This window comes from Bos mutus, chromosome 11, assembly GCF_027580195.1.
Source record: "Bos mutus isolate GX-2022 chromosome 11, NWIPB_WYAK_1.1, whole genome shotgun sequence".
Taxonomy (NCBI): domain Eukaryota; kingdom Metazoa; phylum Chordata; class Mammalia; order Artiodactyla; family Bovidae; genus Bos; species Bos mutus.
In genome coordinates this window covers 5,197,532-5,219,793 of record NC_091627.1, presented here as the reverse complement: position 1 = coordinate 5,219,793, position 22,262 = coordinate 5,197,532, and the positions used below count along the sequence as shown (strand labels likewise).

General features: G+C 46.8%; 1 protein-coding gene across 14 annotated transcripts in view; it reads right to left on the bottom strand.

The window, feature by feature from the left end:
• RAPGEF1 (Rap guanine nucleotide exchange factor 1) overlaps positions 1–22,262 on the bottom strand; it is a 137,237-nt gene that overhangs the window by 44,403 nt on the left and 70,572 nt on the right. For 9 of the 14 annotated variants that reach the window (XM_070378799.1, XM_070378795.1, XM_070378797.1 and 6 more), the window contains 4 exons: positions 20,821–20,960; positions 20,137–20,250; positions 15,592–15,770; positions 10,743–10,899 (listed from right to left, as the gene is read on the bottom strand). In XM_070378799.1, coding sequence (XP_070234900.1) covers positions 10,743–10,899; positions 15,592–15,770; positions 20,137–20,250; positions 20,821–20,928 — 558 coding nt within the window. In that variant the 5' untranslated portion in view covers positions 20,929–20,960. The remainder of the gene's footprint in view (positions 1–10,742; positions 10,900–15,591; positions 15,771–20,136; positions 20,251–20,820; positions 20,961–22,262) is intronic. The other 5 variants (XM_070378801.1, XM_070378806.1, XM_070378800.1 and 2 more) reach the window with 1 other exon arrangement.

The window sequence follows — 22,262 nt, the reverse complement described above, 5'->3', positions numbered from 1 at the left end:
CAGGCTTTCATCATGAACAACTATTTCTAAAATTACAGAGGAGGCAGCAATGGAAGAAAGTGGGGCAACGTGGCAGTGTGCCCCTAGATCAGACTGCAAAGCTTCTCCAACTAAAAACGCATTGCCCAGCAACCGCAACAAGTATGCGAAGGCAAAGAGTTAATACCCTTCATGGTATTCATTTCCTTCATGGAACAAGCATTCTTTGAAAAAACACAAAAACTAGAAAAAAGGTGAACACACCAAAAAAAATACCAAAGAAATTTACAAATGTAAAAACCAATGGTCAATAATCATTAGAAGTTCTCCAGTTCCGATGGTAATAAAAGCAGAAACTTCCAGACTTCCATGATAGAGGGAAGAAATGATTTGGGGAGTCTTTCTAAAAGATGACTACTTGTCAGTTCACATCAAAAGCCTTAAATATCTGCATATATTTTATAACAATTTAACCCAAGGAAAATAACATGGATATGTAAAAAAATTAAGCCACAAAGAATGGTCACTGCAGCATTCTATGTCACAGATAAAATCAGACTAGTCAATATTCCAGAATTAAATATTCACTACTAGGTACTGATGCAGGTTAGGAAGCAACAGTTAGAATTGGACATGGAACACAGACTGGTTCCAAAGAGGAAAAGGAGGACGTCAAGGCTGTATATTGTCACCCTGCTTATTTAACTTATATGCAGAGCACATCATGAGAAACGCTGGGCTGGAAGAAACACAAGCTGGGATCAAGATTGCCGGGAGAAATATCAACAACCTCAGATACGCAGATGACACCACCCTTATGGCAGAAAGCGAAGAACTAAAGAGCCTCTTGATGAAAGTGAAAGAGGAGAGTAAAAAAGTTGGCTTAAAGCTCAACATTCAGAAAACGAAGATCATGGCATCCGGTCTCATCACTTCATGGGAAATAGATGGGGAAACAGTGTCAGACTTTATTTTGGGGGGCTCCAAAATCACTGCAGATGGTGATTGCAGCCGTGAAATTAAAAGACGCTTACTCCTTGGAAGGAAAGTTATGACCAACCTAGACAGCATATTAAAAAGCAGAGACATTACTTTGTCAACAAAGGTCCGTCTAGTCAAGGCTATGGTTTTTCCAGTGGTCATGTATGGATGTGAGAGTTGGACTGTGAAGAAAGCTGAGTGCCAAAGAATTGATGTTTTTGAACTGTGGTGTTGAAGACTCTTGAGAGTCCTTTGGACAGCAAGGAGATCCAACCAGTCCATCCTAAGGGAGATCAGATGTTGAAGCTGAAGCTCCAATACTTTGGCCACCTGATGCGAAGAGCTGACTCATTTGAAAAGACCCTGATGCTGGGAAAGATTGAGGGCAGGAGGAGAAGGGGACGACAGAGGATGAGATAGTTGGATGGCATCACCAACTCAATGGACATGAGTTTGGGTAAACTCCAGGAGTTGGTGATGGACAGGGAGGCCTGGGGGTCTGGAAGAGTCGGACACAACTGAGTGACTGAACTGAACTAGGTACTGATTACATAAATTATGATAGAATCAAACAATGGACCATTATACTACTATTAAGAAAACTCAGAACAAGAATATATGATAGTGTGGAAAGACAATACAATGTTAAGTGGAAAAGAACCCACCAGATGGTACACTGGTGGACACACAGTATGTTTTGGAAACAAAACACAACCAAAAACACATGTATGGAAAAAAAGATGGCTGTGAAATACCCCTTATTCTCTTGCTTTTGCCTCTCTGCTTTTTCTTAATTTGCTACAGTGAACATATAGTAATTCTGAAATACCAATTAAAAGAGAAAACAGGCATACTCCATATAATCAGAGTCAGTGTCACCCTACTCTGCCACAGTCGATGCCTATTCCTGGAGAGATGAGGAGGGTGGCGGCCGCCCACAGTCAAGGACTGGGAGAAGAGAGGAGAAGGTCTGCCTTGGCCGTTAACCACCATCTACAAGTTAAACATGACCCCCCACATGCTGAAGGAACAGCTACCTGGCTGGTGATTACAGACGAGGTGCAGAGCCAAGGGCTGACGCAATCAGAAGAGGGAGGCAGCCCCCCGCATCCTGTCACCTGTAGAGGGATGGGGGAGGCAGTTTACCCTGGGGGTGCAGCATCAGGGGGAGTCCTTGGAAGCCCCACACTCATGCTCATGCTCTTTACGAGCAGGGCAAGGGAAGACAGAAGTGTGTACACTCGCATCTGCCGAGGCAGGAAAACATTCCACTAATTCTTGAGCAACTATAATTAGAAGGCCATCTTTCTGGAGAAGCAGCTGTGCGAAGCCAACTAATGAACAACAGCAACAGAATCATTGAAGATAGCACACGTGTGCAAGTGTGCACCCGCATTCCAGACCAAGGCAGAGACTGGCGCCCCCGGCCCCCACCCCGCCAGGCCCAGGCCCAGAGCCGCAGGTGAGGGGCATGGTCACCATGCCCTCCAGCCCAGACAGGCTGGCCAGTAGGCCTTCATGCTCACAGGTAGTAAGAGTGCCCTTAGAATGGGCGCGTCCTTGGCAACTGTCCCAACACCCTCAACCCCAATGAAAGCCCTATGCCCTCCACTGAAGCCAGATTTCTGGGAGGACGTCAGACTTTCTGGTCCTCCTACGCACAGGTTAGGAGAGACTGAGAGATGACTGAGACTGGGTCCGCAGTTTCCAAAAGCCAGAAGGTATTTGGAAAAGTTCCTTTCTAAATACATAATGCTTCATTTCTAGGTTCATTTTATTCATACTGAGTGATCACAGAGATGCTTCCATCTGAAATGACCCTCGGTTCAGGGCTCAGGTAAGACACACTCCTATCTGTTCTCACCTTCTTGGTCTCTGCCTGGCAGAGGGCACGTGGGCTGTGCGTGGGGAGGCCAAGCCCTCCGGGCTCACATGGGGAGAAAACATGCTGTAGCTGGCAAGCGCCCTCCTCTGCAGCCGGGGGCCTGCTGCTCTGCTCAGGCCACGTCCCAACCTGTCAACATCTTTGTCTCCGCCGGGCCCTGAGCTTACGGCCACAACACAGCCCCTCTACTGGCGAGCTGTCTGCTGGACGCAGGCCACTGGGGAGCTTCCTGTAACTACAGAGGTATAACGCCATCACAGGGCACCCCAGACCCTGTGAGACTTCCATGGTGACAAAAAGGGACTTTCCTCGCCCCAGCCTAAGTGGGGCGTGGTGTCAACAGAGCAGAGGAAGTGTCTTCCTTCCCGTCCGTGCTCAGCACAAGGTGCCCGCGGGCAGTGGGCTGGCAGGGGACTCCCGAAGGCTGCTTCTGGAGTTCATAGCAGCTTCAACACAAGGCAGCCAGAGGAGAGCTCAGATTCCATCAGCCCAGAGGCGGGGCCAGGCCGGCATGGGGAAGGGGTGTAACTGAGAAACTGAGCACTTGTGTCTTCAATAAAGCTTTCAGGAGTCATCCCAAAAAGGCCCTGAACAAGCTTACTCTATCACTGAAAGCCCTTCCCCTGACTGTAACTAAGCAGAGCGTTATCACAGCCCCAAAGGAACTGCTGCTGCTACAACTTCTAGCTGGATAGGAAGTCCTTCCACACCCAAAACCCGTGAGAAGGAAAAAGCAGTAAATGTTCAGTGCAGTGTTTCATGTCAGCAGGTCTACTAGAGAAAATACTTGGTGAACTGCTCAGAGAGTGGACTGGGGAGGGCTTATCTTACTTTAAGATACCCTGTAATTTAAAAAACATACCCACAAAACACCCCCAAACGCAGAGTGTATGAACCTGAAATGAACCTGAAATAGCAGCATGATGCCTTTTCTGACTTATGAAAGTACATCACACAGTTCCTACACAGCAGTTTCCTTCTATACGTACCTTGTCGTCTTTCTCTTTCCCCTTTCCTCTCTTTCTCCGCTTCCGTAATGCAATGAATACTAAGAATACTGCACACAGGAAGTACGCAAATAGAAGGTACATAGGACAGACCATGTAGCCCTATGGCCACACAAAGAAGAACTATTTCAAATAACTGCAAACTGACGGATAACCTGAAGGTAAAAAATAACTCTGACATATCTTTAATAATTTCTAATACTCATGCTGATGGAGGAGGTTGCTGTTATTCTGAGACTACTGTGTTTGTGTTCTGAAAAAGACAAATGAGTCATTACGTTGATATTTTTGAAAACTCGGATTTTTCAGAGTGGGAGGAAGGAAATTAAGATATAAGCTTGATGACAGTAAGTTAAAACTCCAGTGGTCCTGGAAGTGAACTGGAACTACCAGAATAAACTCAGGACATGTTTTCTCTTAAAGAAACTAGCACGTGGTCAGTTAGGAGCAACGAGGAACTGTGGAATGAGGTCTCTGAACACCATTCCCCGAGAAAGGGGACCAGAGCTCTCTAAAGGAATCTGGCTGATACCAGGTTGGTGGGAAGAAATGTACTAGGTGATTACAACTCAATAATAATGATAATAAAAAAAAGATAAATAACACAATTTGAAAATAAGCAAAAGATCTGAATAAACGTTTCTCTAAAGGCCAGTAAGCACAGGAAGAGATGCTCATCATCATCAGCCATCAGGGAAATGAAAAGCAAAAGCACAGTGAGGAACTGCTGCAAGCCCACTAGGCAGTTGTGTCAAAGAAGCCCATGGTGACAGGTGCTGGTGAGGACGTGGAGAAACTGGAACCCCCGTGTATCGCTGGTGGTGACGTACAACGGTAGATCTGCTTTAGAGATCAGTATGGTGGTCTGTTACAAGATCAAACACAGAGTTACGATATGGCCCAGCCCTTGCAGTCTTAGGCGTATACCCAAGAGAGATGAAAACATATATCCAGACAGACAGTCAGACACGACTGAGCAACAACAACCCACACAAAACTTATACCTGAGTGTCTGCAGCAGCAGCATTACCCCAAACTGCCAAAAGGTGGAAACAGCTGAGACGTCCATATGTCCATGAATAAATAGTATGTGGTGTATCCATGCAACGGAGTACAGTTTGGCAATAAAGAGATAAAGTACTGATACACGCCACAGCATGGATGAACTTCAAAAGTATGATGCTAAGTGACAGGACCAATCACAAAAGGCCAAACGGTATAGTACATGAGTCTATTTATACATGTAAAGTGTTCAGAAGAGGCAGATGTACAGAGACAGAAAGTAGACTAGCAGTTACCAAAGGCTGGGGGGATGGAGAGAACAAGGGCAGGGTCTGGGGACAGTACAAAGGGTGTGGGGTTCCTTTCTGAAGCTATGAAAACGGTCTAAAATCAACTGTGGAGTTGGCTGCACGATGCAGAGAAGATCCTAAAAATCACTACATTGTCCGTTCTAAATGGGTGAAGTGTACGATGGAGGCATTATGTCTCAATAAAGTTATTACCACATTCACACACAAGTCTACAAGATGAACCCAGAACATCTTTTCATACCCCAAAGTGAGAAAACTATCAAAGACTTCTGGGATCACGTCAAAATGAACTCAGGAAACAATGTGAAGAAGCTGTCACTGCTCAAAGACGGGACGGGAACACCACTACAGGTCCTACGTGCAGTGGGCTGGACACAGTGTGCTTATACGCCTGCATTCAGAATGTTCCAGTAAAAATCTCAATCCACGGGTCATGTTAGAGGAAGCTGAGGAACACTCTTTCTGATAACCCGTAAGTAAAGAAAGGAACTGAGCGTTGATCCTGCCTCTTCTCTGGGAATTATAACACAGGGTAACCATGACTGACAAGGGGAGGTCTCTCTCAAAGTATTCCTGCTAAGGAATGAGGAAGGGAAGGCAGGAAGAATTAGAATGCTGCCATTTAGCAACCCCAGGGAATGAACCATCTAAGCAATAACCATCAACGGCTATTAGCATCAAAAAGGGAAAGATGCTTCTAGAAGGAACTGCAGGGCAGCACCCAAGAAACATTCTTCTAAATACACAAACTTGAATCTGATTCAGCCTAATTTTCCAGGAAATTCAAGGGACAGAAAGAAAAGTGAAAGTGTTAGTCGCCCAATTGTGTCTGACTCTGCGACCCTATGGACTGTAGCTCGTCAGGCTTCCCTGTCCATGGGATTCTCCAGGCAGGAATACTGGAGTGGGTAGCCATTCCCATCTCCAGGGGATCTGTCTGATCTAGGAATCGAACCCAAGTCTCCTGCACTGCAGGCAGATTCTTTACCATCTGAGCCACCAGGGAAGCCCTCGAGAGACAGAGGAACATGTTAAATAATACTGTAAAGATGTAATCAGCAAAGCCAGAGTATGGGAGACTCTCAGGAGAAACAACCCCTCCTTAAACACACACAAATAAGCTGCAAGGATAAAACTACAGAGAAGGGAGAACTTTAGACACCTATTAATGAATAACAGTGTGTGGAATTTATTTGGATATGAAATTGAAAAACAAACTGTTTAGAAACAGCAAGTTACTCCCTGCAGGCCAAATCCAGCCAAGGGCTTGCTTCTGTTAGGTAGTTAGCATAGGACAAAGGAGTCCAGAATGGCGGTGGCGAAAATAGAACAAAGGAAGGTCCGACTGACGGAGTGAGGACCTCAGGTAGATCAGCGCTCCTGGCTAGCCCAATTTACATAGGGCAGACCCAGGGGAGGGAAAAAACATATAAAAGGAGGAGCCAAAGGGTGTGTGGGGGGGTTGTCTTTCTCCTCTGCATGCACACTCTTTTTCTCTTTTCTTGGCGTCTTTTGGGTCCGCATGCCCTCACGTCTCGAGGATGTATTTTCCTTTATTTTCTAAATAAAACTGCGCTGTAACACAGAGCTATAACACTGTCCGAGAGCTGTGACACGCTGAGGGCTTTAACGTGCATCGCGTCAAATTTTTGTTGTGATGAGACAGAACCGAGGAAATTACACACCCTGACACTTCTGTAAGGCTCTCAAGGTAAAAATGCTTTTTAAAAAAAAATGAAATTAAAACAAAAAACAAAGACTACGCACCAGGCCAACATGCAGCAAAGACCAAGCACAGCCCCAGAAACCTAAAACATCTATCTGGCCCTTCGCAAAAAAGTGCCCTGCTCTGAAGCTATGTGCTAAGGTATTTACAGAGGAACGGATGTTAGGATGTCTAAAATTCGCTTCCAAATAAACCAGAGGGGCAGGAAGAGGTCTGGAAGGAACAAGACTGGCCAACCATGGAAGCTCTGAGATCAGGCTTCATTACACTGTTCTCTTTTTGCAAATGTCTAAACTTTGTCATAATAAAAAATCTTAAAATAGGCTGAACAGGGAATAAAAGTGATGGCTGATCTTAAATGTCAGTGTGGCAGAGACAGCCAGGTGCCCCACGGTATCTGCTCTTCTTTGTTAACAGAATTTCACTCGGGCACATGACTAAGTTCTGGCCAATAAAATGTGAGAGTTTGTGAGGCCTTGGAGTAAGTACCAGCAAATAGAGAAGGCACAACTTCCTATTCTCTTTTCCTCCTTGCTAGTACTTGTAACTGATGGAGACTGAACAGCCATTCTGCACCATGAAGTGGAATCTGTGTGTTACGATGATGAGAAAGCAGGACAGGAGAGCACATCCTGGCCAGTCTGTGAAAATGCCACACTGGCCTTGGAGTGCCTATCACTAGGCATCTTACACATGAAGGAGAAATAAAGTTCTACCTCTGGAAGCCAGGATTATTTTGGATTTACTTGTAGTCAAATCTACCCGTAGCTCATACAGTCAGGAAAATATTTCTTTCAAAATATTCACCTTATTCAAGGTGAGTCTGGTACAGAAGAACAGTTTTGGTTGGTGACTGTCAAAGGACAGAACTGTGGGTATTCCAAAGTTTTTCCCCCAGGTCAGTGCAAGAAGGCGGCTTTTTTCTTTCCCTCAATCAAAAAACTAAATGTGTGTGTGTGCTGTTGGAGAAGCTGGAGGACTCAGCAGGGAGATCCAAGAGGATCTGAAAAGAGGTAGAGCAGAGTCTAGAGAGACGGGTAAGAAGCTGTACACCTGAGAGGAGAAGGAATGCTGGAAAGGCAAAACAAGGAAGAGGTGGGGTCTTGGTTTTGAAAGGACAAACTCGTGTATCTGTTTGACCTCAAGAAACTCAGTCCTCCAACAGCCAAGTCCTGGGCTGGAGGTGGTTCCTACAGCAAATGGGAAGAGAGGGCCTTTGAGTTAAGTGGGGAGTCAACTGTCAGTGTTATGACAACTTAGACCTTAACAACAAGTGCCAGCACCACAGGTTCCAGATTGTCCCTGCTGTCTTGACTGACTCCAACCAGATATCCCTTGGTGACGCAGGCCAGCTCCTGCTCATCCTATAGGCTTCAGCCTGCCTGGGAGCATCCCTGGGGAAGCATCTCTGATCACCCTGAAAAATGAAGGTCCCCAAGACCCAAGTAAGACCTCATGCCCATTTTCCTCTATAGCCCCATTCCTATTATAATTAATTATACAATTACGGGTCTTTGGCTGTTGCCCTTTCCACCTTTAGATTGTAAATTCCATCAGGTCAGGGACTGTGCCAGTTTTATCACTATCTTCCTAATTCCACCACACTGCCCAGCACACAGGAGATTCTCACTAATGGCTTCCTGAATAAAAGAAACAAATCTAAATTTCCCGAGCTCCTCACTGAGAGAATCTCTGTTCTGCTTAAAATATTTTAGGGACAATTGTGTAAAAGTTCAGACACTGACAGGTTCATAATCAACAGGTGTCTCTTTCTTGCTCCCTCCCCTCTCTCATCCTGGTCAATCTGAAAAAACCCGATAAATTTTCTTTTAGACAACTTTTCAACTGACAGTGGCGTGTTCATGATCCCATAAAGAAAATCCACTTGGGAATGTCACAAAGCTTCATGCCTGGAAACTCTTGTATTTGTGACGTTCTGACTTGTTTTAAACATCTTATTATAATCATGCAGTAGAAGGAAACGTTAACAATGTCACCTGAGAAATAACACTTGTCAATAATAGCATTTCCAGAAGCCTGAACAGGAAGAGGCGAGGCGAGGCAGAGGTGCACACACCCTGATGGCGAATTGTGGCCCTGGTCACGTCTCACTTGTCCTGCTGACCTCAGAGAGTGACCAGGAGGCCTGCACGGGAGAATGTGTGACCAGGTGCCAGGTCTGGAGAGCGACACCAGGCCCTACACAGCAGCGACCGCGGTCTGCCTCTGTAGGTTTCATGGCCAAAGCTGGTGGTACAGGGCCTAACTGTTCTGGGGATGAAGAGACTGGGAACTCTCAGAGGATGCTGTGATGGTGTCCAGTCCCGTCTGCCTCTGAGTAAGCTCCAGGAAGTCCCTGAAGACAGAGCAGCCCTGCTCATACAGAGCAGGGAGCCACCCAGATCACCCCAGTCCACACGGTTCATTCCAGCTGCTGCTGCTAAGTCGCTTCAGTCGTGTCCGACTCTGTGCGACCCCATGGACGGCAGCCCACCAGGCTCCCCCGTCCCTGGGATTCTCCAGGCAAGAACACTGGAGTGGGTTGCCATTTCCTTCTCCAATATTCATTCCAGAGCAGTGTGGAATGTTAAGTAACACTTTCTCAGCCTTCCATTTGTAATTTCTACCCATCAGGGGGTCCTTACTGTACTTTCCAGAGCTTCTGGGGAATACCTGTCCAAGGAGGCAGCTTTTAGGAGTCTAGTAGCATGGTTGAATGGGGAAGGAAGTCTTTGGACCTAGAGTAAGTACCCCGGCCGCCATTTTGGACAGGAAGGTCTAGAGAGGAGAACACCACAGTTTTTCAAGCCAAGAGGTCTATTTGCAAAGTGCACCTCTAGCACCACATAATTAATAATAAACAGCAGCTAAGATCTGAGTGCTTCGCATGCCAGACATAGTTCTAAAAGCTTTACATGCATTAAATAATTTAATCCTTCCTACAGCCCCATGATATAGGGTGCCATAACTACATGTGTTTTATAGATGAGTTAACTAAGGTTCAGAGCACTTGAGGAAATTGCTCCAGTTCACAGACTGGTAAGTTGAGGTGAACGCGGGTGTAAAATCTAACTGGGCTCCAGCCTAGCCCTCCTTCCACGATATCACACAGCCTCGTCTAACAGCAGGGTCCACACCTGCTCACCGCTCACAGCCCTCGTCCTGACCTGCAGGCTCCCACCTGTTTTCTGCCCTACATTCTGCCTTGCTCCTTATTCACTGGAACTTATTTTCTCAATTAGGGTTTGTCCCTTGGACCCCAATTCCAGAACCACAGAACCTTCCTTAGAAGGACTTTGCTTCCCACCTTAACAATGATTCATAATTTTCTATTATGCCATTTCTGACTTCCCTGGGTAGTAAATTCACAAACTACATCATAGATTTCAGTTTTACTTCTAACTCGTCTCAATCCTGCTTTTCTACTAATCCTGCTTTCATACTCTAAGAAGTTCTTAGAATATGAAACGGTAGCAGTTGACATGCTGGGAGTTTTGCTAAGAGTCAACGCAAAAACAGTTTCCACCAGCCTCTGTCGAGCTGGCAGGTGTGCACAGCCAGAGCTGTAGTATAAAGACTCAGTGCAGATTTAACACAAGGCCCAGGACAGGCTGCCTGCCTCCGGCAGCTTTTCTAACTATGGGCCCAGCCCACCAAAGGTGATGCGGCCGTAAGAGCATGTGCACCAGAGAGACAGAAACAGCTGTGAGGCAGAGCGGCACCCAACAGCAGACACCGGAAGAGGTTCACTCCGATGTTCCGGAGTTCAGGAACGAGTTCTTGTGAGACCAACAGCCGGCAGTGAGGCAGCTCCAAGTCCCTGCTGAGGCCCACTGGGAACCCGCACGTACCTTCACTCCATCCAGCACGGCCTTGATGACCCCCTTCACAGTTGTCACCATCTCTTTATCTTCTGAGTTCACGCCTTCCAGCATCACTTGGTCAGACCAACGGATGAGATTGGCGAGACTTTGGTACACTCGGCTGTAGCAGGAGGAGAGGGCTGAGCTGGAGGCAGGAGGAGATTTTCAAGAGAATATTAAGTCTTCTGTTTAGCATAGACCTAGTTTCTCAGTGACTCGGGTTTCTCAGTCCTTTCTATAAAATCTGCACCTCCTTTTAATAAATACACTTTTCCTCCCTGAACCTATTTTCTTACATCTGATGAAGATTTTGTGGAGCTTTATATTCTGGTCTAAGTTTTTTTCCATTTCTCAACTATAACGTATAACAATCCCACCACGAGAGCTTACGTGCTTTTTCAAACTTCACATCCTCCACGAGATTCTGATAACGTCTCTCAAGGAATGGCCCACCTTCCTCTCCTCCGAGTAAGTCAGAGTGTTGTACACTTCTTATTCTGAATTAGATAAAAACTCATAGGCTGCTCTCACCTTCCGAGATGGCCCACACTCTATGGAGTGTGTTTCTAAGTAAATCCACTTCTTACCTATCACTTGGGCTTCCCTGGTAGCTCAGATGGTAAAGTGTCTGCCTGCAATGCGGGAGATCTGGGTTGATCCCTGGGTCGGGAAGAATCCCTGGAGAAGGAAATGGCAACCCACTCCTGTACTCTTGCCTGGAAGACAGAGGAGCCTGGTAGCCTACAGTCCCTGGGATCACAAAGAGTAGGACACGACTGAGCAACTTCACTTTTCACCTCTCACTTTGTCTCTCACTGAATTCTTTCTGTAATGACACACTGAGAACCTAAGCTTCAGCCTGGATGGGAGGGGGTTTGGGGAAGAATGCATATATGTATATGTATGGCTGAGTCCCTTCCTTGTTCACCTGAAACTATCACAAATAATCGGGTGTACTCCAATACAAAGCATTTCTGGTGTTAAGAAAGTAAAAACCCATATGTGTCATGAGGAGCCAACAGGTTTGTGGGGTTTTAGCAGGCAGGGTCTTTTAGAGAACAGCTTTTTTTTTTGTATCTTAGTTCCAAGACCAGGGATCAAACCTGTGCCCCCTGCAGTAGATGAGTGAAGTCTTAACCACTGGACCACCATTTCCAACAAGGGAAGTCTCAAGGAAAAACCTTTAAATATGAGTTCAAAGAGACCTGAAATGTACTAGAATTCCTTCTAACATTGGCTTGGCTTTGTCATCCCCTGCAATAAACCATGGTTGAGAAGTCAGAGGAATGCACTAATGAAGGGTACTTTAAGAAGGGTAAGTCAGAGGCGAGGTGACCCATGGTGGTGGCAGAGGTATCAACTTCGCAACAACACAAAACAAGCCCCAAGTACTTTCAGAGGCCCTAACAATTGTAGAGTAGAGGCCAAAATGAAGATGTTTTATACCTTACACTATTTCTAAAATAACTAAAGATAATTATCCTGAGGATTTATGGAAGGAATTATTTTTCTATCTTTTAATATTATGTATTACAATAGAAGAAGACCAAAAGTGTAGAAAATTTGTGGACTGCTACCTCCCCCATTAAAAAAAAAAAAGAAGCTGATATTAGCAGCCAAAGGTATGCTTTTTCTCCACAGATATAATTGTAAGAAAAATACATAATATTGTATTAAAACAGCTTCTAAAAATAAAGCCATTAAAAAAAAACACACACACCTGAACCAAACAAGGCTCGAACAAGAAGCTCTTCAGAATCAGATAAGGAGGAAGAGAATTTCCAGGAGACTGGTCTCCTACTCTGCCGTTCACTCTACCCCGTGCGTGTTCCAACAGGGAGAAAAGAAATGTGAAATAGGAACCGCAAGAAAGCCAGGGTTTGGCTGCTTTAGAGGATAATATAAATGCAGAGTATTCAATGTAACACCTATTCTCTTAGGAAGGACGACTAGGAGAATAAAACAAAACTTTTAGACTTTCCTGGGGGCTGGATCATAGGTGATGTGGTCTTGAAAGGGAAGGTGCTCCTAGCAGTTCTGCCTCTCCTCCCAGATGAGGCCTTTTTAAACAAAGACTGGCCTCCCAGCCCCGCCTGAGCGGATGCCACCAAAGCACCTGGCGATAATTAGATGAAAGAGCTGGGAGGGGTCACTTTTACGTGATGCTCAATTCCTACCTGCACTGGATGTTAACATTTTCCTGAAATCACCTAAAAATACTGGTAATTGTGTCCACCCTTCACATCATTAGCTTGGAGGAAGAATAGTCCTGTGTCTAAATGTAACAGGAAGGACATTAAAAAAGGAAGGAGGTTCCTGTACCATAAAAATGTCCAGAGGACCAGTTCATCTGCTTTCAAAATGGAGCAAAGCCGTCTACATGGAGGGCGAGCAGGGATCCTGCTCTCACACTTCCGTTCATTGCCCACAGGCAGCAGCCAGCTGCTTGTTCACAGGCCTGTCACCACTGCCCTGGGAACAGGGGAGAAGGGGAGCCAAAAGTCTGCCTGCTGGAACCCCACCCACAGAGCAGGCAGGATAACACTCTCCCAGCCAACAAACAGGCTTCCCGGGGGGCTCAGCAGTCAAGAATCCACCTGCCAATGCAGGAAAAGCAGGTTTGATCCCTGGGTCAGGAAGATCCCCTGGAGGAGGGCATGGCAACCCACTCCAGTATTCTTGCCTGGAGAATCCCATGGACAGAGGAGCCTGGTGGGCTACAGTCCACAGGGTTGCAAAGAATTGGACATGACTGAGCAACTAACACACATGTAACCAACAACCGTGCCAGGAGGAATGAGATGGTGGAAGGAAGCTGACAGAAACATTTGAGGGAGTATATTCGATCATGTTAGGGAAAGCAATAAAAATATCATAAATTGGCTTTTGAAAAATTTCAGGAGGAAAAATATCCCTTAAATGGTATTAACCAAAGGACTACCAGGAAAAAAAGAAAGGGAAAAAACCATTGTTTCTTGTGGCCACACCCAGGCATTTCTCTTTTCCCCTCAAGAAAATGGTTATAGATGTTAAGTAATTATAAAACCTCCCCACGGACAGAAACACACCCCAGACCACTGTCATATCACTTGATCAAGTCTCCCAGATCTTGCATGTCTAGAAAGTAGCTTCCCCAGCAGAGCTGTTGGCTGACATTTGGGGGCGCGAGGCTCGGCAGCAGCGCGGGGCCAGCGCTCTCACAGGACTTGGTGAAGGTGGCCATGCTGACTCTCCCAGGGAGGGGGGCACACGAGGTGGTGGGTGCGGGGCTCCAGCAGTCGGCACCCATGTGGTCACACTCTGCTCACATAACTGTGAGTCTCTTCCCTCCTGGGACACACCTGCCTGCTGCCCTGGTTCCTCTGGTTGTCTTCTCCTGCTCCCAGTGCCCATCCAGCGCCTGCCTTGACTTCAGGTCTGGCCCCAGCGTCTCCTCCCCCAGGAAGTTTAGTAAGTGTGACTCTCTTGCAACTCGCCTTCCATAAAATTGGCACCTGGTTAGACAGTGGGGGAGTTGGTGTTTTCAACCAGATCTGAAGTCTCCCATGGTGGGCCCAGCCCATGAGAAGTCTATCAGAGCATTTCACAGAAAGCTGTCTATGCACCTGAAACCAGCTTACTGTTAGGCACATTCCCCCCAAGGAGAGCCGCACCGGGCCCGTCCACAAGCCGGGCACTGGGGACCTACTGGGAAAGCACAGCACTTGTCTCACAGAGGCCTCCATGGGCCTCTAACAAGGCACTGAAGCAACTGGCTGCCCCTGAGGCTTGGGTACATGATGGCAGCCTACTGTGGAAAATGAAGACAGAACCGGGCAAAGCCCTATCAACACTGTATCCTTCCCCACCAACTGGCTCCAGTGAGCTTCCAGCCAGAAGACCACCAGCAGAAGCAGAAGACAGGGCTCAGCAGAATCTACAGGGCCCAGCAGAAACCCCAGGGCAGGTAGCTTCTTGGAAATGAAGATACTGCTTGCTTTATCTCCCAAAAGAAGAAAATCATGCCCTTCATTGCCAAGGTCCGAAAGCGGTTCATGAACGCTTAGCCCCGTGGGGCTACAAGGACACTAAACCATCCTGGGGAACTGAAAGAGAGATGTTTATCCCCAACAGGCACCAGGGAAGGAAAACAGAGCCAGCAGGCATCTGACAGCCTCTCATGAGAAAGCTCCTGCAAGACTCTCACTGGAGATTACATTCAATCCTGCTTTTCTTTCTGTGGTTAACAACAAACACAGAGGCAAGCCGCTGACTAACCTTTCAGAGGAAAATGAACTCTAGCAAAAAAAAGAAGCACTACCCAACAAAAGCTGACTCCATCCCCGTACCTGGCTTCCAATGAATCCAGCCGCCGTCTGGGAGGACCTGGCTTGATACAACTCAAGGTTTCACTAGTCCATGCTCTACTGGGATTCCTCTCTGCCTTTTTTGGCTTAATAATGTAAGCGGTCAAGATCTCTAAGCAGCTAAATACTGGCAGGATTTGGTGTCACAATAAACTATGGTTAACACAGGGAACTGGGGAAAATGTGTCCGAATCAATGGGATGATTGCCAATGAGCCAGCCAGTATGAAAAAGGAACCCCAGGCTTACCCGGAGGCCACCCCCCAGCAGCGGTGGTGTGCTTCCTCAGTGTCGAGGCCTCGTGAGTAACAGTGACTTCAACCCTGGGAGAAAGCCAGGTGGCGACCACGGGGCAAGGCTGGGGGCAGGGGCTGGAGGGCTCCTTTTCCTCCTGGCACTCCTCGCTGTTCGCAGAAACGTTGGGTGTGAATGGCCCCCAAACCAAGGTGCTGCTATGCCTCCACAGCTGTAACACACCCCACAGCAACTCACCTGTGCTGAATTCGAGGGTCGCTCTGCACCAGGGGTAAGATGGCCTCCAGCACCTTGCTGGCGGACCCTGGGAGCATCTCCAGGACCTTCTTATCAATAGCCATTTTGTCCACAATGGTCTTAAAGTAGCGCAAGGCACTGACAACTTCCTTCTCTTTCTCCTCCAGCCAGCTCAGGTTCTGAAAGGAAATGTTAAGCATAAGGAGGGAGGAGAGAGATTAAAGGGAGTGACTTTTAAAAGAAATAAATAAAATTTCCTGTAGACCACTTTGAGATTGATGCCACTGGAAAGGGCTTCTTGCTGCAGAAACTAAGTCAAATTGTTTCCCTAAGGACTGCAATCAGGATACAGAGGCCAGACTTGGGGCAGAAGAAGGGGCTGGATGGAGAAAAGCAGTTTAGGTATTCTTAAGTCCCTTCCTAGACAGAGACAGACTCGCCCGGGGTCTCCTCCTCCACTACACGGAACTATCACTGCTAATCTCAGCAAGTATAGTGAGGACTGATTTGCTGATGGCTGTAGGATGCTTGGGTACTGTGCACGTCTATCCAGGAAATCAAACTGAGAAACCCCAGGCCTTTCAAGGTCCTGGGGGCTGTGTGAGACTGGTCAGAGGCATTAGTGCTCAAAGCCCATTCTCCAGGACTCCTTGTTGGATTTCCACATTTGACCTGCAGACGCAGTGCCCTCTCAATGAGATGAGATGGCTCTCCCAAAGGACCTGGAAGCCCTGGGGTGAAAGGGTGAGGAACTGGACAGACAGCAGAAATTCAGGCACTGCTCCTGCCACAACCGCTAACAGCATCCAGAGTATCTCTGCTCCTGAGGAAAGCTCACCAAGGAAGAAAATAAAAACACAGAGCCCTGGACCTCCCAGCATTCACATTCCCACACCCAAGTCTTTCCTCTTTGACTGGGGGGTCCCTTGAATCCACGGTCAGTGGGTAAACACACTCCTTACACTGACCCTGAGGTCAACAACCCAGGTCCCAGCTGGCTGGCAGGGAGAGGGAAACCAAGAATAATCGTTAAGATAGATAAATCCAAAAATGGATAATCTATTCAAGTAGAATCAATTACTTGCCCAGGGCAAATTAAGGGTAGTATATGTGAGGAAAACTCCCACCTTTGGGCTCTTTGTGCTCCAGAGACTATATAAACAAAATCCACCAAGAAGAAGAAGATAATTTCTTAAAAAAGGAGATTTAAAACTATACATTAAAAAGTGATACATAATAAAGTGATTATGATTCTGAACACTAGTTCTTTTAAAATAACAAGGAACGTCATTTTATATTAAATTTTTAAATAGTGGATTTCATGGGACTATCAAAGAAAAACCATATAGATGGAATTAAGAAGTCATTAGTCCCTTTAGTGGGACGACTTTCAGAGACTTGATTTAGCTCCTCTCAGTGGGTGCACTACCCCAAAGGTGCCCTGTAGAGCACCAGGATACCATGCTCCCATTCCCAGCATGGGGGTCTCTGCCCTCACTTTATTTTTCTCTTTTTACCAACTGACCCCTTTATTTACCGTCCGTTTCCAAGGGCCAGGCACTTGCTTCTCTAGCTCAAGGCAAGAGCGCTCTGCTTTGCCTAGGCCTACACGGGGCTCAGAGGAACCTCAGTCTGAAGGAATCATGGTGCCGTGCAGACATCAAATGTGACTACAACCACACTGGCTGGCTGGGCAAGAGGACGATGGCCACAACACTGCCACCTCAGCACCTCAGAACTCCTCAGGCGGCATGACGAAACGGGGAGGAGGCCGGAAATGTTTTAAGAAAATGTGTCCCCAGGTTTGCTAGGGAGAAAGGGGCTGACCTGAAGATGGGAGGCCTCCAAAGTGGCAGGTATTTCACAACAGAGAATTCTCCTGTCATTTGCAGAGAGATCAAACCAGGCTGCCCTGGGCTCCTAACAGAGGCGTGACACCCCGCAGAGTCGGGTTTCACCCATTAACGCTCCAGCAGATTCTACTCCCTGACTCAGTGGCCTCTGAATGCTGTGCATTCCCCCCACTCTCCAGCTGTTAAAACCATGGCTTCTCACAAAACGCAGCCAGCAGTCAAGAGTTTACAATGAGACACCCAGAAGAAGCAGGCCCAGGAACCAGGACCCCAAGGCCAGGGCCTTTAGAGGCAGGGGCATCCACCTGCACACTTCCTTGTGCATCAGGGGTTAGGGGCCACCATGGCGCAGACAGACCTGGAACCACCCGAGGCCAGCAGGCTGGGGGAGGCCGCGATCCCAAGGCACCGCTGGGCTTCAGGCTCCTCGTGTGCAAAATGGGAAGACTAGGTGGGCTGCGCTGGGTGGGCTGAGGAGGCTTGTGGGGGGTGCTCGGGGAGAATATTTGTGGAAGCATTTCATAAAATTAAGGGAATAGCAGATTCTGATTAAGCAACCTTGGCCCAGAGCCCACACTTTCTGTGTACTAGGAACAGTGAAAGCTTGTGTGCACAGTCAAGGTGAGAAGGAAGACAGCGTGATGCCACCCAGGACAGGGCCTGGCACAGGGAGACCTGCGGTAAGCTGTGGGTGAATCTGAATCTATTCCTGTCTACCTGAGCTACAGCTTCCCAGGTAACATCCTGGGAACAATGAGACTATACACAGAAACATTAAGTTGTAAGACAGTAAGTAAGAGTTAAGGATGACAGAAGATGACAGGCTATGGTAAGATGTCTCTGACAGAGTCAGCGACGCTCACACCCTGGCAGGCAGACCCCCAACACTTCCAGTCCTGACTGTGAGCGTCCATGTGGGTTTGAACTCACTCTGGATCATGCAGGTGACAGGGCACGGAAACTCCACCTTTCTTAAAGGGTGATGACCCGGAACCAGGGGATGCTCTTCCTTGGGGGAGGATCTATACAGCTCCTTCCTAGAGAACTGTCTCTCAGCCACGGCATGGGCATTTTAGGACAGATGATTCTTTGTTGTGGGCGGTGGGGGAGGTGCTGTCCTGTGCATTGCCCAACACCTACCAGCATCCCTGGCCTCTACCCACCAGATGTCAGTAGCACCTGCTTCAGTCTCCTGGTTGTGACAACCAAAAATGTCTCCAGACATTGCCAGCTGTGCCCTGGAGTCTGCAGGAGCCCCCCCTAACGAAAGGGTACTTGAATGTCAAGTTGCCTCTATCATTTCTCTTGGAATAAAGAAGAAAGCGGCGGGGAACGCCAAGAAGTGAGAGGCTGGAACAATTCCCTATCAGAGTTCACTAGCAAAACACAGTGCTTAGCGCGCCATTTTGCTCTGGGCCCCCTGGGCAGCGTCAGGTGACAGCTGACACTCTTGGTGTTCCATGTAAAAGCCAGCTCCAAGGGGTGGCTAAACAGATTGTAAGTTAAAAAAATAATAATTGTGGTACAGACCAAATCTTGCACTTTATTCCTCTCTTCAATCTGGAATTCAGATCAGTCTGGTAAACAACGTACATTTCATTCTTGCTCTCTAGCTTCTTTTTGTTAACATATGGGGCAGGAAAAATGATTCAGTGAAAGACTCTGGACTGAAAACCTTTATTTTCCCTACTTTTAACTAGTATTTTAAGGTATTCTGCTGGTCAACACAAAAACAAGAGGAAGTACACTGCAAAATCCAACAACCGTGTGTTTATGTAGCAGGGCAGTGTTTGCTAGTGGCGTTAAATCCACAGTGGAGCTATAACAGCAGTTCTACAGACTACACTGTGGACAGTTACTAAAGAATTGAGAATCTACTTATCTGACAGGCTTGTCTTTATTTTACCTTGCTGAGTTTAATTTTGTTTTTATGTTCAGTTATGTGTGGGGATTAGCATTAGGTTTTTTAGGTATTAAAAAATAAACTTTCATAAAGAGTAAACGTAACATGGTCAGAGTTTCGACGTGATGTCTGGTGGCTGTGTTTCAATCTCTGGGTCACCGCTCTTTGTATGGCTCTTTGTATGGCTTTGCTCCATAGCCCTAGTTTCCTTGTCTGCAAAATTTAAGTTTCCACCTCCCAGGGATATAATGAGAATTAAGGAAACAAGTGAAAGCACTGAGCGTGGGGCTAAGAACAGGCTTGGTAAATGCTAGCAGCACAAAAGGAGTCCCTGGCTATGAGACACTGGTTCTGTGCTATCTCATCACGCTCAGGAGTCTTGCGAGACATTTAAAGAGACCTTACACTTTACACGCCCTTCTTCTTCTCAACTGTCCAGAGTATCTTAGCAGCTCAAGGGAAGAACAGCTGGTCTTAAGAGATGAGACTCACCCGTTCCCCCCGAACCCGTTGGACCCAAGCAGCACACCCAAACCAATCCCCAAATCCCCAAGCTTTCACCGTGAGCACTGGGCTTGCTTTGCTCCGAAGACCATGGAGGCCTGGATAAACTTTGACTTTTATCCATGGCTCCTTGGACTGTTTCCTGAACAATTAAGCCCACAGTTGCCACCCAACTGAACACAACGATATTGCAACAGAATTTTTTTTTTCCATCCCCAAAACCATGGGCCAGGATTCTGCAGTAGAAGGCAAGGCAAACCCAATTGTTCTTAGCATCACACTGACCTTCTGCCTTTGAGACCTGGAAGCCACAGCACTGGTGGACATAAACTCTACTGCCTGCTGCTCCAGATCCAAGGGGATAGGGTAGCCCTCTGGTAGAAATCTGTCTGTTGCCTCCTGGAAGAGAGGAAACCTGGATTCCTACAGAGCTTGAAATGGCCGTTTTAAGCTGAAGGGAAGGGGTTGATGAAAATCAACAGCTGTTGCAACACATCTGGCTTGACTGGCCCTGCTGAGGTTCCTGGTGTTTGAGGGCATCTTCAGTTGGGTTTCAAGGGTTTAGCAAGTTTCAGAGCGTGGACCCTGGAACCAAATGATGGATGTTCTGGACATCACAAATCTACGTGTGTGTGTCGGGGGGCAACATGGGCCTCTCTAGGGGCGTGGAGGCTGCGTCCTGGGGTGTGAATGTGATGCTCTGAGCTGTGTTAAATGCCCAGAGGATGACATCTGGAAAAGAACTGTTCTAGCCAACTGATCTGGACTCTTATTAATGGGAGAAACACTCACCCATCCTAAAAGTTTCTATTTCACAAGGACACAGAAGGCCCCACCTGGAACTGTGGAGCGCTACCGGAAAGGTGCTCTGTACTGAAAACTCAGTCCCCAGGGCATGAACTCAGAAACAGCACAAACACATTGTTCAAAGCAGGTGCAGGCCAGCAGAAACACCTGGAGTCAGCTTACTTTGTTCACGGGCTTCTCTGGAGTCTTCACAGACACCTCGGCTGGTTTTCCCTTCTTTGATGGCGTCCTCTTGATTTTGGGCGAGTGGAATTTGTCCTTCAGCTTCATGGTGAAGGAGGAGAGATGAGAACGCTGAGAGTCTGAAAACAGAGGAGGTACTGACTATTAGAGGCAGAGTGAGAAGAAGCCGTGGTTCATTCGCCTTCTGTGGAAATGAGTGTTGTCCTCAGGCAAATCGTTCCCCTTCTCTGTTTGAGGTTACAAAGAAAAGGAAACATGGATCCATTCGAACTCTTTTGCTTGCACCTTTCAATTTTTGCAATTTCCTTCTAAGTTAGGGTGAAAGCAGTCAAAATGGGTGTGGAAAACGAACACGCAAATACTTCCATGCGTCCCTATAGAGTTCATCTGATTATCTAACCAACGTCCAAGGGAACCGGCTAAGATGAAAAGACACCACAGTGGGACCGCAGAAGGGCTGGACATGAGAATTGGGAATGAAGGCCCTTTTGAGTGGACCTCCTCAATGTTTGGTTAGGGAACTGCAACAAGTGACATGCGTCAGGCCTCAGAGCTGGCCGTGGAGACTGAAGTAGACCTAAGGTGTTCAAAACCCTCAGGGACACAGTGAAAGACAATTTGGTTTCTCAACAAAATCAGGAACAAGACGAGGGTGTCAGTTTTGATCCCTGTTACTCAATTTTGTACTCCAACACAAGCCATCCAGATTGGAAAGGGAGATATAAAACTGTTGGTAGATGACATAATTTTGTATATGAAAAATCCGAAGCAATCCACTAAGAAACTAGTACTAACAAACCAAATTTAGTAGGCTCACAGGATACAAGATGATATACATCATAAACAAGGTCACAGACAAGAATCAATTCTATTTCTACACAATAGCAAGGAACATTCAAAACAAATGTAAGAAGTGTCCATTCACAATCATCAAAACAAATAAAACACACAGGCCTAAAACTACATTTAAGTGACGTACTGATATGCTACACCATGGATAAATCTCAAAAACATGATGCTAAGCGAAAGAAGCTAGTCACAAAAGACCACATATTGTATAATTCCATTTATCTGCAATGTCCAGAACTGGCAAATCTCTAGAGACAGAAAGTATTAATAGATGAGAGGTTGCCTAAGACTAAAGGGAGCGGAGAGGGATGGAGAGCGGCTGCTGGTGACTAAGAGGTTTCTTTTGGTGGGGGAGAAGTGTTCTAAAATTAGAATCTGGTGATTGTTACACAACCCAGTGAATTACTATAAAAAAAAAAAACAACTTTGAATTCTACACTTTAAAAGAGTCGTGTAGTCAGATATGTGAATTCTATCTCAATGAAGCTGTTGGGGGAAAAAACAAACAAACAAACCCAACGAGTAGCCTTCCTTCATTTACTACAGCACTTTCCAGGATTTGAAACCATCTT